The sequence below is a fragment of the Odocoileus virginianus genome, chromosome 2, assembly GCF_023699985.2.
Source record: "Odocoileus virginianus isolate 20LAN1187 ecotype Illinois chromosome 2, Ovbor_1.2, whole genome shotgun sequence".
In the NCBI taxonomy this organism is placed as follows: domain Eukaryota; kingdom Metazoa; phylum Chordata; class Mammalia; order Artiodactyla; family Cervidae; genus Odocoileus; species Odocoileus virginianus.
The window spans coordinates 13,904,789-13,918,981 of NC_069675.1; the positions used below are offsets into that span (position 1 = coordinate 13,904,789).

A 14,193-nucleotide genomic window follows, 5' to 3' on the forward strand; every position below is an offset into this window, starting at 1 on the left:
GATAGTACCAACAGCAGCAGCAGCAGCAGTGATGCTGATAGTAACACCACTAGTGGCGGCTGTAATCGTGGCCGTAGTAGCAGCCCTTGTAGTGGCAGTAGTGTTAGCAGTCGTTGCCGCAATGTTAGCACTGCTGGTAATCCTAGCAGCAGCAGCAGCAGTAACTTTATTCCACTCTCAGCTCTTACTTGGACAGCTGCCTCCGCGTGGTCTTGAGGGCTGAGATGGTTCTGTCCGCCATTCCGCCGTAGCAGAGGGCTAGCTCCTTTACCTGCGTGCTTCCTGGCTGGAACAGGACTCTCATGCCACAGGTCACCTTGGCTATGTCATCTTCTCTCCGGGAGGCCTGCTTGAATGCTGAGAAAAACTCACCCTAAAAATAACAGAAAAATACCTCTTTCTCACCTTGCTTTGCAAAGACTGCAAACAATGGGTCTGAAGCAGGGAGGGTGGGGTGAAGTCAGAAGACCATCACAGAGCAGCCAGGAGCTGGTGGTACGGGTCAAAGATGAGGACATAACTACCGCCTTTTCAGGAGGATTTCCAGGTAACATCCCCAGAAACTGGGAAAGCGTCAGGATTTCTGCCCATCAGTCAGGAAAACAGGAAGTCCAGGGACACAGCCAGGGGCTGTGCCAAAGCCTCTGTCAACATGACTGCCTCTCAAACAGATACAATGAGATGCCAAAGGGTGTTGAAACGCAGTGTCAGCTTGGGCCTCCATAGATGCTCTCCCTGATCTGTCTCTCCTACCAGTCTACTGGCTTCAGTTAGAATTCTCTTTTCCTGAAAGGAAGACTCACACTATGAAACAGTAACTTTCTTTGTGCTTTGAGCATACACTTCCCCTGGGTCCAAGCCAGGCTCTGTCTTTGGAGATGGGAGGAGAGCGTGAGTCAGTTTCCAGATAAAGATCCACCTGTGTCAGGTTCTGTGCGAGGTTTGAACTGTCCCTGGCACCAAGTTCTGATGAACGTCAGTGGTGGGAGGTTTAAGGGAAAGCGTGTTGAAGAAACACAATTGTTGAGGTTCAAAATGACCCCAGGCTTTTGTTGAAGAAGCCAAGGAGAGCCCTCCTGATGAGATTTCTGACATCTAACATAGCACTGGGGCTATGAGCCCAGAGCTTGAACTTGGTTCTGGAACAGAGGTTCCAACCACTTCCAGGACTGTGCCGGCCCACAGCAACATTTTCCCCAGGGTGCATGCAGGGTCAGGCTCAGGCCATCAGCTGCTCTTTCTTGAGAAAGACTTCCAAATTCTGGGTATGAAAATCATTTATGAAATGTTTTTTGTTTATGTCTCTACCTGGGAGAATGCAAACTGGACTGTTTCCTCCTTCTTTCCCCATCTCATAAGTTTTTTTAAAAAAATCTATTGATTTGTGACATACAAAACCTCTGGGAATCACTGTTTAAAATAGCCTATAAAGACAAGCTGGAAAATCATTAAGAAACCACCGCAGGGACATAACTGCTTTAATATAATCAGCATTCTCATTAAGGAGGTCAAAATCGACAAGGGCAAACATGCCTTGTAACACTTGCTAGAGCACCAGCTCTGTAAACCCTTAATACTCTCCTTTACTACTGGTGCCCGGCCTCTCCCAGATCGCTCTTCTAAAGGCCCATGGAGTGTGTAGGACAAAACCACGTCAGGTCAGGATACCACAGGCCCCAAGGAACATGAGCAAGGCGGCCAGAGGAGCCCAGACCTGCCCCACCAGGCCAGAAAACCCTCCCACTAGCACCAGCTAGTGATCCCCACCGGCTCCCAGACACCTGCCAGGAACCTTATGAATTCTTTCTTTCTGGTCCTCGCGATAATCTTCACAGTCAGTAAACATGGGCCCACTTTACAGATGAGGATTTGGGGCTCAGAAAGATGAATGACTTGTTCAGAACCACACATCTACCTGTCTGGTTTCCTTGTCTATGCCTTGTGCCCAATACCCTGAAACTCCTCATTGTCCAGAAAGGAATATGGTTTGTTAATAAAGGCCAGGCTCAGAGATGAGAACATCAGTGTTAAAGTGGAGAGATGCTAAGTGTGGTCCCCAAGGCAGACTCTGGTCTCTTCATCTAGAGCCTGGCTGAAGCAGGGGTGATTTGGGTTGTTTCTGGCAGCATCTCACCTCCCTGCTGTAGGGGATCTCAATGGAGAGCAGTATCTCCTCTGGACCCAGCAGGGTCTTTCTGTAGCTGGGGAAGAAGGTGTGATCCATTGGAACCGTTCTTCTGGTGCCTGTACAGAGGCAAGACAGACAGGGACCAATGTGAAAAAGCATAGGACAGATCACCAGGGGAATTCTCCTTCCTGGCCGCTGATGCCCACAGTCAGAGGGAGTGGCTGGCATGACAGGGACCCAGGTGCTCCATCTGAAACCCCTAAGCATTGGTGTGCTGGTGACTGTTTAACAATCAGTTCTTTAAGAAAAAGCCTTGACTTGTAGCATTCACAAGCTTCTGTGGTATAAATACTTCTACAACAGCCAATGTCAAGCTACCAGAGCAGCATAGCTCAGTGTGAAGATGAAAAGAGGGTAGCAAAGAGTTGATACAGCAGGCCTGCCATTCTTGGAGAGGTCTGCTTACAAGGCTGGCCACTGGCTGTCCTCTGGGACCTTAGGTTTCAGGAGAGTTCCCACCATTCCCTCATAAGACCAGCCCACAATGCCTTAAATGTTTGTACAAATCATATGGTTTATGCTCAACACCTGACTTTCCTTCTGGGAATCTGGACTTCTGGTACGTGCCAGGCAGGGCTACATAACCAGCCCCACTAAAAGCCCTGGGTGCTGGGTCTCTAACGAGCGTCTCCAGTAAACAATCCTTCACGTGTGTGGTCATTGCTCAACTTACTCCCGGGGAGAATGAGTGTGTCCTGTGTGGCTCCCCTGGGAGGAGGCCCTGGAAGCTTGTGCCTGGCTTCCTCCACCCCATGCCTCTTTTCCCTTTGCTGATTTTGCTCTCTATTTGCCTGCTATAATAAGTCATAGCCATGAGCAGACTCAACACTGAGTCCTGTGAGTCTTCCTTGTCCTCCTGAAAGTCATTAAACCTAGAGGTGGTCTTGGGAAGACCCTTGAGCAAGGAAAGCGGCACAGGAGTGAACTATTAGGTAGCATTTCCAGTCTACAAATGGAACAAATGGAAATAACCTCAAAGATATAGACAGCTGTAAAATGAAAGGAAATAATGAGGAAATGGTGAAATCTGAGTAGTTATTACCTTTGTTTTTAATATAATTTATTTCATTGTGAGGGTATATAGTTTAATGTTTAACAATGGCCATGTTTAACAGATGCTCAGACTCCCTGAAAACCCAGCCATCAGCTATGCTGAGTGGCATACTCTGGCCCCAGCACACACCACTGAGTATGCCATCTGGGTGACAGGTCCTATTGTGAATTCTTAATAAAGTGACGGTCCAGCCCTCCTGGCCCCCAGCCTGGGTGCATCTCCTTTTGTAGTTTCCAGGGATCCAAGCTTTAGGAAAGCTGCGTTATTGAACTTTGGGCTCTGTTTCTGCAGAAAGTGACTTCTCCTGTGAGACTCCACTCCAGCCCTGGCCCTGTTTCCTGACCTCTGCATGAGGCAGCTCACCTCTGGACACGATGGTCAGCTTGGTCCCGCTGGCCATGAACACAGGGTTGAGGTCGGAGATGGGGCTGGCTGTGATGATGTTCCCTCCAATGGACTAGGACAAGAAAGGGAGAACGTGTAAGAGCCCACCCCAGCAAAGTCCAGCTCACACATCTGGCTCCCAAATGTGGAAGGTGGGGGACATCTGCTGAAGGGACAGCTCTGAAGTCCTCCACCCACTGTAGGCACCAGACCAGCACAGTAAGAACCCGGATGTTGGGACAACATGCAAAACTTGAGATCCCAACGCCTGGGGTTGGGTCCCAGCTCTGAAGTTTACCTACATGTAACCCAGGATCAGCTCCTTTAAATTTGTTTGTTTGATTGATTTCACCCAACCTTTTTCTGAAAGGTCTGAGATGGTTTATCACTGAGGCTGTAGAGAGTTCATGAAAGAGAAATAAAAGACAAAGATCAAGGAAAAAGAATGGGAAGTCTTACAGATGAACAATGTGTTCTAACTGAGCTTCCTTGGCAAAGAATATAAGGACAATCAGACACAGAGTTCCCATTATTAGAAAAAGGGAAGAAAACCAGTTGCTCCAGGAAAAAAAAAAGTCCTTCCCACAAGTAGATTTCATCTGAATTGGGGAACTTAGTAGTTTTCTGGGTTTGCGTCTCCTTATCTATAATTGGAAGAGGTGCTTGAGGTAGGGCAAGGGGAATGGGAGTAGGTTGTTTTGCTTTGCTTTTTGTTCTAATTTAAAACAACAGCTACAACAGTAGAATGGAAGGGTCAGCTTTCCTCCCAACACCATCAAGAGTTGTGAGACTCAAATGACGCCGAGTGTGAGAACGCCATCTGCAAACCCTGGGTTTGGGAGCTCGTCTGAAGGCTGCTTGCAGTCAACACATGGGCCTCTCTCTCTTCTCAAGGGGCTCGACCTCTGCTTCTCCCCCTGACTCTGAAAGGCAGTCCGCCTTCCTATTTTGGCTTCACCCTAACTTATCTCTCATCCACCTGCTGGCAGCCTCGGCTAAGTTCAGAAAGAGATGGGCAGGCGGCTCCATCTCTCCAACCTCAGGGGTAAAGATGGGGTCACAGCAGGAGCGCCCCCCAGCGTGGCCCTCGGGTCACATCAGAAGCACCTGTGGGGCTTGTTAAAGGCTGACCCCGGCGCTCCAACCCAGATCTGCTGTAGGTTGTCTGAGAGCAGGGTCCAGGAATCTGCATTTTCAACAAGCCCCCAAGAATTCTAAACACAAGTTTGAGGCCTATTCGGGCTGTAATAGAACCCAGACTGGCCCCCTCGCCTTTGGAGGAAAGTGCCCATCCTGGGCCCCTAAACAGGGACTCACCGCCACAGATTTGACCTGCTTCCCGGCGAACCAGCGCAGCTGCTCCAGAACTCCTCGGAACACCTCCGTTTTCTGGGTGGGAAGCTTGGCAACTGCCTCGAGCAGGGTCTTTTCCACAGAGCTCAAGGGGCAAGCAGCTCCAAAGGAGATCCCTGAGAACACATGCCCGGAATGACAGCCATCCACCTCACAGCTCAAGAAGCACTTCTATACACAGCTCCTAGGAAGCGCCACAGCAACTGAGTAAGGATGAACCAGGATGCACATCCTTATATGGATGCAGAAATTAAGGCCCAGAGAGGCCTGGTGACCTGCTCAATGCCACACAGTTAATAAAAGAGCCAGGACTCAACCCCAGGCCTAAAACCAGAGTGCTTTTTTCTCTAAACCAGTGACTCTCACCTCAATAAAATCAGATCTCTGAGGCTGAACTCTTGGCATTCCTTTTTTCAAAAGCACCCAACCCCACCTCCCTATCTACCCCCTATTCCCGTGAGTGAGTCTGTGTGCAGCCAGGATGGAGAACGATTACTGAAAATATCAAGCCCCAAGCCCATTGGCACCCGACCACTGATGCTCAGTGGAGGAGAGCAGTGTGGCTCCCCCGTGCAGGGTGGCTCTTGAAAAAGCAGGTACAGCAGGAGCCGAGGGAGGCTTTCCTGATTGCCACCATCCTCTGCACAACCCGCCTCCAGGATCCCAGCCCCCCTGTGGGCTCAGGCAGGCCCCGCCTTACCCTCAGGTCCGTGCTCCACTGAATTCAGCTCAGGGATCCAGGCTGGGCAGATGATCACAGGAAACAGCTGGTTCTTGAACTTCATCTCAATGCCTCGAAAGAAACGAAAAGCCCCAAGTTGCAGGGCTCCCACCTCTGCAGACAGCACGGATTTCACATGCTCTGTGGGTGTCTCGGGACTTGGAGGTGCAATGGACAGGACACAGGATAAAGGGCAGTTTCCACATGATCAGCCAGGAAGCTATGTCTTTCTCTCATCAGAACTCAAGTAAGATGAACTTGACTTCATGTGTGTGTGCGCATGTGTGTTTATTCACAATATTAGAAAAAGGGCATGAAAATAAGTCAGAAACCCTTCTAAACACTTTACATATTTTAACTCATTTAATCCTCACAATAACCCTATGAAATACTGTGATTTTCTCTGCTCATAGATAAGAAGGTTTTTCTTGGTGGCTCAACGGTAAAGGATCTGCCTGCAATTCAGGAGACATGGGTTTGATCCCTGGGTCGGGAAGATCCCCTGGAGAAGGAAATGTCAACCCACCATAGTATTCTTGTCTGGAAAACCCCATGGACAGAGGAGCCTGGTGGGCTACTGTCCATGGGGTCGCCAAGAGTCAGACACGACTGAGGCACTAAACAACAATAACAATAGATAGGAAACTGAAGCACAGGGAGGTGAAGTTTCTTTCCTAAATTATACTGCTAAGAATGGGCACATTTCAGTACCAGGGCAATTATTAGAGTTGGGATATAATAGTAATATAATATGAAAGTCTAACATTCAGACAAAAAGGAAAAACGGCTGACAGAAAAATTCAAATCAACTCCTAGGTCCCAATATCTGTCTGAGTTCTTACGGTGCATGGCTTGATGGGACCGAATGTCTGTGTCTGATTTCTGTCTTTCCAGTGGACCAAGTAAGAAACTTCTCTGAACAGACCTGCCTCTGTTCCTCAGACCCAGTCAGCACAGGACCCACCCCCCAGTCCCACCCACAGGGTTGTAAATAGAAAGGTTAAAAAGGAAATATCTGTGCATCATCCCCCATCTTCTCACGTGCTGCAGAAGGTCTCTGAAGGGTGGAGCAGGCTTTGAGAAACCTCATCTGTTTGAATATCAGCTCATAGAATGAAGAAGGGAGAGGCAGGCAGCAAGTGGTTCATCTTGATAAAGTTTTCTCTATGCCCAGCTTCCCCCAACATCATGGCAGTAGATGGTTACACTGGGGCAGGTAGGGAGTGTGATGGTTACACTGGGCAGGTAGGGAGTGTGATGGTTACACTGGGCAGGTAGGGAGTGTGATGGTTACACTGGGGGAGGTAGGGAGTGTGATGGTTACACTGGGGCAGGTAGGGAGTGTGATGGTTACACTGGGGGAGGTAGTGAGTGTGATGGTTATACTGGGCAGGTAGTTAGTGTGATGGTTACACTGGGCAGGTAGGGAGTGTGATGGTTACACTGGGACAGGTAGGGAGTGTGATGGTTACACTGGGCAGGTAGTTAGTGTGATGGTTACACTGGGCAGGTAGGGAGTGTGATGGTTACACTGGGCAGGTAGGGAGTGTGATGGTTACACTGGGGCAGGTAGGGAGTGTGATGGTTACACTGGGCAGGTAGGGAGTGTGATGGTTACACTGGGGCAGGTAGGGAGTGTGATGGTTACACTGGGGCAGGTAGGGAGTGTGATGGTTACACTGGGCAGGTAGGGAGTGTGATGGTTACACTGGGCAGGTAGGGAGTGTGATGGTTACACTGGGGCAGGTAGGGAGTGTGATGGTTACACTGGGCAGGTAGGGAGTGTGATGGTTACACTGGGGCAGGTAGGGAGTGTGATGGTTACACTGGGGGAGGTAGGGAGTGTGATGGTTACACTGGGCAGGTAGGGAGTGTGATGGTTACACTGGGCAGGTAGGGAGTGTGATGCTTACACTGGGCAGGTAGGGAGTGTGATGGTTACACTGGGCAGGTAGGGAGTGTGATGGTTACACTGGGCAGGTAGTGAGTATGATGGTTACACTGGGGCAGGTAGGGAGTGTGAGGGAAGAGGGGTGGAGCTGTGGAGTGATCTTAGGCAATTATTTCTAATTTGGAGCTTGTAATATCTTTGTGAATTCCTTTTCTCTTAGAATCTAACTGAGTCCAAGACATTGTGTGACTCTTGGTAAGGAATATGCCATATATCCAAGGGCCCCAAAAATTCTTCCAGCCAGTCATTCTCCACCTTAGCTCATGTGACCCTGGGCCCTCGAGTCAGGGCCACACAGGCCGTCATGATCACACATCACCTGAAGCACGTCTCACGCGGCCATCCAGTGGGTCCCGCTATTGCAGCGGGGGACTCCATGTGGCACGTGTGCTCACCAGGGTGGCTCACTTCTGCACTTCGCCAGTACACCCCTGAACCGGGCCCTCCTCTCTGCAGCTGCAGATCCAACCAGAACCCAGGGTTTGGGGGGTTCTTCCAGAGCCAGAGATAGAAGCCCAACAGGCTAGAATGGGCTGCTCTGAGACCGCCCTGGCCTCTGAGGGTCCTCTGAGACTGCCCTGGCCTTTGCCTCCATCCTGGAGGATGGAGGATCCTCCATCTCCCTGGATCCTCACTGGGCTTGGGGCCCAGCCAAGGGGAAACGGGCCACTCCGGGTGTAGGAATGGATGGATCCTGGCAGGGGCTGGGGCATCTCTGCTCCTGAGTCTTCAGGCACCGGGCTGAGAGCGGCACCTCTGGAGCCTCCGAGCCCTGTTTGCATATGGTGGGGCTCATGTCTAGGGGGTGGCATCACGGGGCAGGTGGCCCCATGGGTAACACAGCACAGCCACACTGGGACATTTCCCCTCCCTTGCCTTACCAGGTCACCCCCAGAAAAAGGGGGCAGGAGATGGACGTTTATGGAACCCCTAGGGTTTGTCAGGTACTGGCCCAGACACTTGATCCTCGTTGCTCCCTTACCCTCAGACTGGGAGTCCCTCAAGGGAAGGAGTCTGGTCTAGGTGATCTGGGTACCCCTGGCTCCCCCAGAATACCTGGCATAGGGCCAGGTCTCTGTCAATGTTTATGGAGAACAATCAGCAAGGATCTCAGTTAATACTCAGAACAACCCTTGAAAAGTGAGTGTTAGTCGCTCAGTTGTGTCCAACTCTTTGTGACCCCACGGACTGTGGCCCACCAAGCATCTCTGTCCATGGAATTCTAAAAGCAAGAATACTAGAGTGAGAAGCCATTCCCTTCTCCAGGGGATCTTCCGGACCCAGGTGTCCCACACTGCAGGCAGATTCTTTACTGTCTGCGCCACCAGAGAAGCCCATTAGAGGAGGCATCATTACCTCCACATATGACATGGGGAAATGCAGGCAGAATAGGACACACAGGACACATGGCCACAGCGGCTCAACTGGACAGGCTGACCCAGAGCTGCCCAATGCCCTTACCGATCTCTGTGTTCCCCACCACCAGCTTGGCCTCGGGATGCTGAGTTTTGAGGTCCAGCAACTCCTTCAAGGTGGAGGATTGGATCCAGGTCACACGCTCCCCTTCAAAACGCAGCTGCTTCGGTGGAATGTCTTTCAGCCTCTGGAAGATGCCATTTTCTTACCGTGTGGCCTCCTCCTCCCCACTGTGATTCCCAGGACCATTGCTTTCAGATTGCAAGAGGATCAACTATGGATTTGCTTAGTGCTGAATTCAGAGGGAAAGTGCATGTCAGGCAAGAAGCAAGGGGAAGCACTTGGTCCTGAGGCAGGACTTGGGTCGCAGCTCTTTTACATACATTATTTCATTTAGTCTTTTTTTTTTTTTCCACTTAATTTAATTAGTTGGAGGCTAATTACTTTGCAACATTGTAGTGGTTTGAAGAGCTTTAGAAGAGCTTGGGGAAGAAGGCATTTTTAGTCTCTTCTTTTGCAGGTAAAGGAGAAACCTGGGGATCAAGGTTATGGGACCTGCTGAAGGTTGCCCCCACAAGGTGACTTCAAGTGTCCCACACAGTCTCCAGGAGGTGAGAGAGGGAACAGGGGTGGCAGAAGCAGGGGTATCAGAAGGGAACGTAATGGAGGGCCAGTTCTAGTGCATGAGGGGTGATGCAGAGCTAGGAGGGAAAATCCCCAAATTGAACTGATGGTTTTTTAAAGGTTTCATAATCCAGAGAAAGATATTCTGATGGTCCTCTGCAAAGCGATTCTTTCTGGCCCAATGAACTCTTAAAATCATCTTCATGTGCTCACCACCCCTAGAGAAGTCTGCACTTGAGAAACTTTGAGAGTGGCTTGATTTTTGTTTGTGTGTTTGCCATCAGTGTTGGTGTGGAGGAGCAATATCATCAAGGTGAGAAAATGGGCGTGAGAGGTGTCCTTAAGATAGGGCTGCAGATCATTGTGTCCTTTGAACACAGCTTTTTTGTTTTTTTGTTTGTTTTGTAAATAAACGGACCACTTACAGAAAGGAGAATGCATTGCTTCAGGGCTTAGACAAGAGATTTAGCCAGGATGCCAGCAAACACTTCTGGAGCTCCTATTATTATACACGGCATGCCAGACAGATCTACTCCTCACATGTGAGCAACGCATGTGAAAAGGAGAAGTGTGGTCCCTGTGGCGATGTGTGGCACAGGGACTTGGAGTAAGAGAAACAAGGGAAATTCAGGGTGAAAGCCAGAGAACAAAGAGGACACAAAGACCCCAGTGGGTACTCGTGGGACTCAGCAGGTCTCCAGGGGCTCAGGGGGCATCACCTACCAGCAACTCTGGGGGGAAGATGGGTTCCTGGGTGGGATCCAGGGGCATGAACTCCTCTGGGTTGAATAAAGACGGTGAGAGAGTAACCTGCTGGAAAGGGGAAAAGATAAGGGATACACCGTCTCCTGAATTAAAATGCCCCCTAGGGCTGGCCCAGCCCTCTGTCCAAGCGAGCTCATTCACAGCACCCAGCAGTCTGGTTGGGTTGGGGGTTGGGTTGGGGGAGAGGTAGCTCCCAGGAAGCAGGGACACACAGGTTTTGCCAGTGGATCCAGGGCTAAGGAGTACATTCACCAACTTCACAGTTTGAACATAATGGTTTCCTCTTCCAGCGGCCACAGCCCAGAGTGTAGAGATAGCCTACTGGCTCCTTTGACCTGAGGTTGGCCCTCAGGCTTCCAGGCCAAGAAAGACCCACTTACCCTGTGGTCTATCTTCTGGTTCATGCAGCAGTTTGGATTGTTCCCATTTCCTCCACAGCATCCACCATTCTAGAGAGATGACCACAAATATCACACAAAGATATTTGCAAAGAGTTTTCACAGGAGCTAAAGAACCTAGATTATTACTGTCAAATGAAACCTGGGTTTGAAATCCACCCCAGCATCTAGAGGAGCAGCAGATACAGCACCTCCCCACAGGCCGCCCCCCCCCAATCCCACTTGCCTCTGCCTTAGTTACTTTCTCTCACTTGATAAATATAGATTATATAACTTGAGGATATACAAACAGGATCTCTCCTGGAAGTAACAGAGAAATTTAATTTTAAGAAAATTTCTCCATTAAAAACTAGGTCTCATTTTATCAAAACATCTTTTTGTGCTCACTTCCCTACTTCAGTACTGCTTCCTGGAGAAGCCTCCCTGAGAGAAATTCCCATTGGTTCTCACAGCACCCACGCTTCTCTTTCTAAACCAGCAAGTCCTGGGCACCTCCCAGGCTGGAGTCTTTGTGGGGCTCCTGCCAAAGATGTCTAGGACCAGAACTGGGCCAGGGATGTGCCTGACAGCCTCCCACTCCTTATCAGGCACTTCTTGCCAGAAAGTTCACACTCTTTATTCCTCAACACGGACCTGTTCGGGAGGTTATGTACAGGTCTGCTGACCCAACACCTTGGGCAGAGGACTTGCTCAAGACCTCTTAAGATGCCAAAGACGGAGCACAAACTAGAGCCCAGATTGCTACATCCAAAACCAATGCACTGAAGGTGGGAAAGGGAATGTTTATCTGACTGATCTGCCCTAAGGAGGCAGAAGTCTCAGCTCAGAGCCCCAGAAGACACTACAGAATCATGGAGTTCTTTCTACAAGAGTGGGGAAAACTCCCAGGCTCAGTCCTAGACACATTTCCAGAGCAGCCAGCTCCTAGGGGAGTAGTTGGGCAGAGCCCTTCTCTACATGAATCGTGGAAGACAGTGTTCATACCACCATTTACTAAACGATGAGTCACAGCTCATCAGTGCCCCCGAAGAAGTTCTCAGAGGGCCGAGGAGGCTGAAGGTCCTTTGGGAACCTGCAAACCTTCTCAGACTTGCCTCAACCACCCTGCTTGCAGATCCCTCCTGTAGTCACTACTTTACCACTGGATCTCAGAGCTGTCTATTTTCTACCTCCCCACTACTCTTGAGAGTTCCTTGGACTGCAAAGAGATCAAACCAGTCAATCCTAAAGGAAATCAACCCTGAACTTTCATTAGAAGGACTGATGCTAAAGCTCCAATACTTTGACACTTGACATGAAGAGCTGACTCATTGGAAAAGATCTGATGCTGGGAAAGATTGAGGGCAAGAGGAGAAGGGAGTGACAGAGGATGAGATGGTTGGATGGCATCAGTGACTCAATGGACATGAGTTTGAGCAAACTCCAGGAGATAGTAAAGGACAGGGAAGCCTGGTGTGCTGCAGTCCATGGGGTTACAAAGAATCGGACAATGCTTAGTGACTAAACAACAACACTTTGCCTTTCCCCTCTGTGTTTGGGCAGGAAGAAGAGGGCCTCTTCTCATCTCTCTTTTTGGAGAAGGAGTAATGTAAGGGAACACTAGGTCCTGCATACAGTAAGGCAACAGCCTTGCTTACCTGGTCCTTGTGGGGCAGGATGTATTTCACAAAAGTATGTTTCACAAATAATTAAAGTACCAGTGTATTCTTACTTAGATCTTTTTTCTTCATAATTCACTGATGTTTTTTATGACATAAGTTTTTATGATGTATGATGATGTGTCACTGCCCTCAAGGTCTGCTGAGGTTGGATAAGATTAGGGTTTTCCCCCAGAGAGATTTCCTCTTTCTGGGTGTGTGCATGCTCAGTTTCTCAATCACGTCTGACTCTGCAACCTTATGAACTGTAACCAATCAGGTTCCTCTATCCATGGACTTTTCCAGACAAGAATACTGGAATACGTTGCCATTTCTTCCTCCAAGGGATCTTCCCAACCCGGAGATCAAACTTGCATCTCCTGCATTGGCAGGCAGATTCTTTACCACTGTGCCACCTGGGAAGCTCAGGCTAAAATGATTAGGCTCAAGATTATTTTTATGATTCCTCATTTCCTTCTTTGCTGCTAGATGGATGTTACCATTTCTTGCTGTGAACTGGCTGCCTTCCTATAGCATACCTTCCTCACTCTTTTCCAGTGTGGCCATGTAAACTAGATAACTGAGTTTGTTAGAACTGTGTGTAAAATAAGAGTTAAGAGGCTCTGAAGAGGGCTTTGGGGGCTCCAGTGAGTAACATGCATGAGCTTCTGAGCACACTCTGTGTGCCAGTCACTTGGGCTACTTAAAGCACCCAGCTCTGCTTGACTCTTCGCTACGCTGCCAGGCAGCAGGATTGAGGGGGGTATGGCTCTAGAGTGATAACAATGATAAAACTCTGACTCTCAGAAGGAGGGTACTTCCCAGCTACACTCTAAAGTCCTTCTCTTTCGAGAAAATAGTAGGGCTGGTCAGATTATCTTCCTTTGAGAAGCCTCCTATGAAGTAAATACATGGACAAGATTAACAATCCATGGTTCTCAGGGAAGCCTAAGCAGCACATGAAGATTAAATATTGGGTAACAGGAAAAAATGTACCAGCATCATAATTTATGTTGCCATTTACTGAAAATGTACGATGTGCCAGGCACTATTCTAAGAGCTTTACAAAGAGTTCTTCCCACAAGCACTTTAAGGTAGGTATTATTATAATCCCCATTTTAGAAATGAGGAAATTTGCCCAATATTATGTATCAATTAAGTGATGGAATGGGATTTGAACCCAGGTCTGCAGACTGAATCTAAGCTTTCAGTCACTTTCATTTAAATTCATGCTTTCTGGTTCCTCAATATCAACAGCATTCACCAGGGTGTGCTGTTTCCCATCCTTAGAGGTCCCACCTCCACCCTTTTGGATTATTTGGACACAATACTCCTTTTTTTTGCACTGTACCAACTCTAAGGTCAGTAAAAGACACAGGAGTCTGTGACTCTCCCCTCGACACAGAATCAAATTGAGGTGAGACAGTTTGATAGGAGTTAGGATCAACTTGACCCATTTGGGGAATCAGGTAAAATCTGGGGAGATTAAGCAAAGAAGGAAAGCCAGCTCTCGGTCTTCCTTGCCATATGGCAGGTGTGTGTCTGCATTTATGTAATCAGTGCCTGTTCATCCCAGCTGTGGTTTGTCACTCAGAGTTATATGAATACTGCAGGGCTTCACACACTGTCTGGAGATCTAATTAGCAGTTTCATAAACCCAGCAGAGTGCCAGCTGCAGAAAGCAGCCTGGACGGCAAGGGAA

The 14,193-nt window shown here is 49.0% G+C and overlaps 1 protein-coding gene across 2 annotated transcripts in view; it reads right to left on the minus strand.

Annotated features, from left to right (window-relative positions):
- Positions 1-14,193, minus strand: part of XDH (xanthine dehydrogenase) — a 59,844-nt gene that overhangs the window by 30,935 nt on the left and 14,716 nt on the right. The window contains exons 7-14 of one of the 2 annotated variants that reach the window (XM_070476505.1): positions 10,837-10,905; positions 10,415-10,501; positions 9,113-9,254; positions 5,680-5,772; positions 4,944-5,095; positions 3,606-3,699; positions 2,135-2,244; positions 189-373 (exon numbers count right to left, since the gene is read on the minus strand). In XM_070476505.1, the coding sequence (XP_070332606.1) occupies positions 189-373; positions 2,135-2,244; positions 3,606-3,699; positions 4,944-5,095; positions 5,680-5,772; positions 9,113-9,254; positions 10,415-10,501; positions 10,837-10,905 (932 nt within the window). Of the gene's footprint in view, positions 1-188; positions 374-2,134; positions 2,245-3,605; positions 3,700-4,943; positions 5,096-5,679; positions 5,773-9,112; positions 9,255-10,414; positions 10,505-10,836; positions 10,906-14,193 lie in introns of both variants that reach the window. The other variant, XM_070476501.1, reaches the window with a different exon arrangement.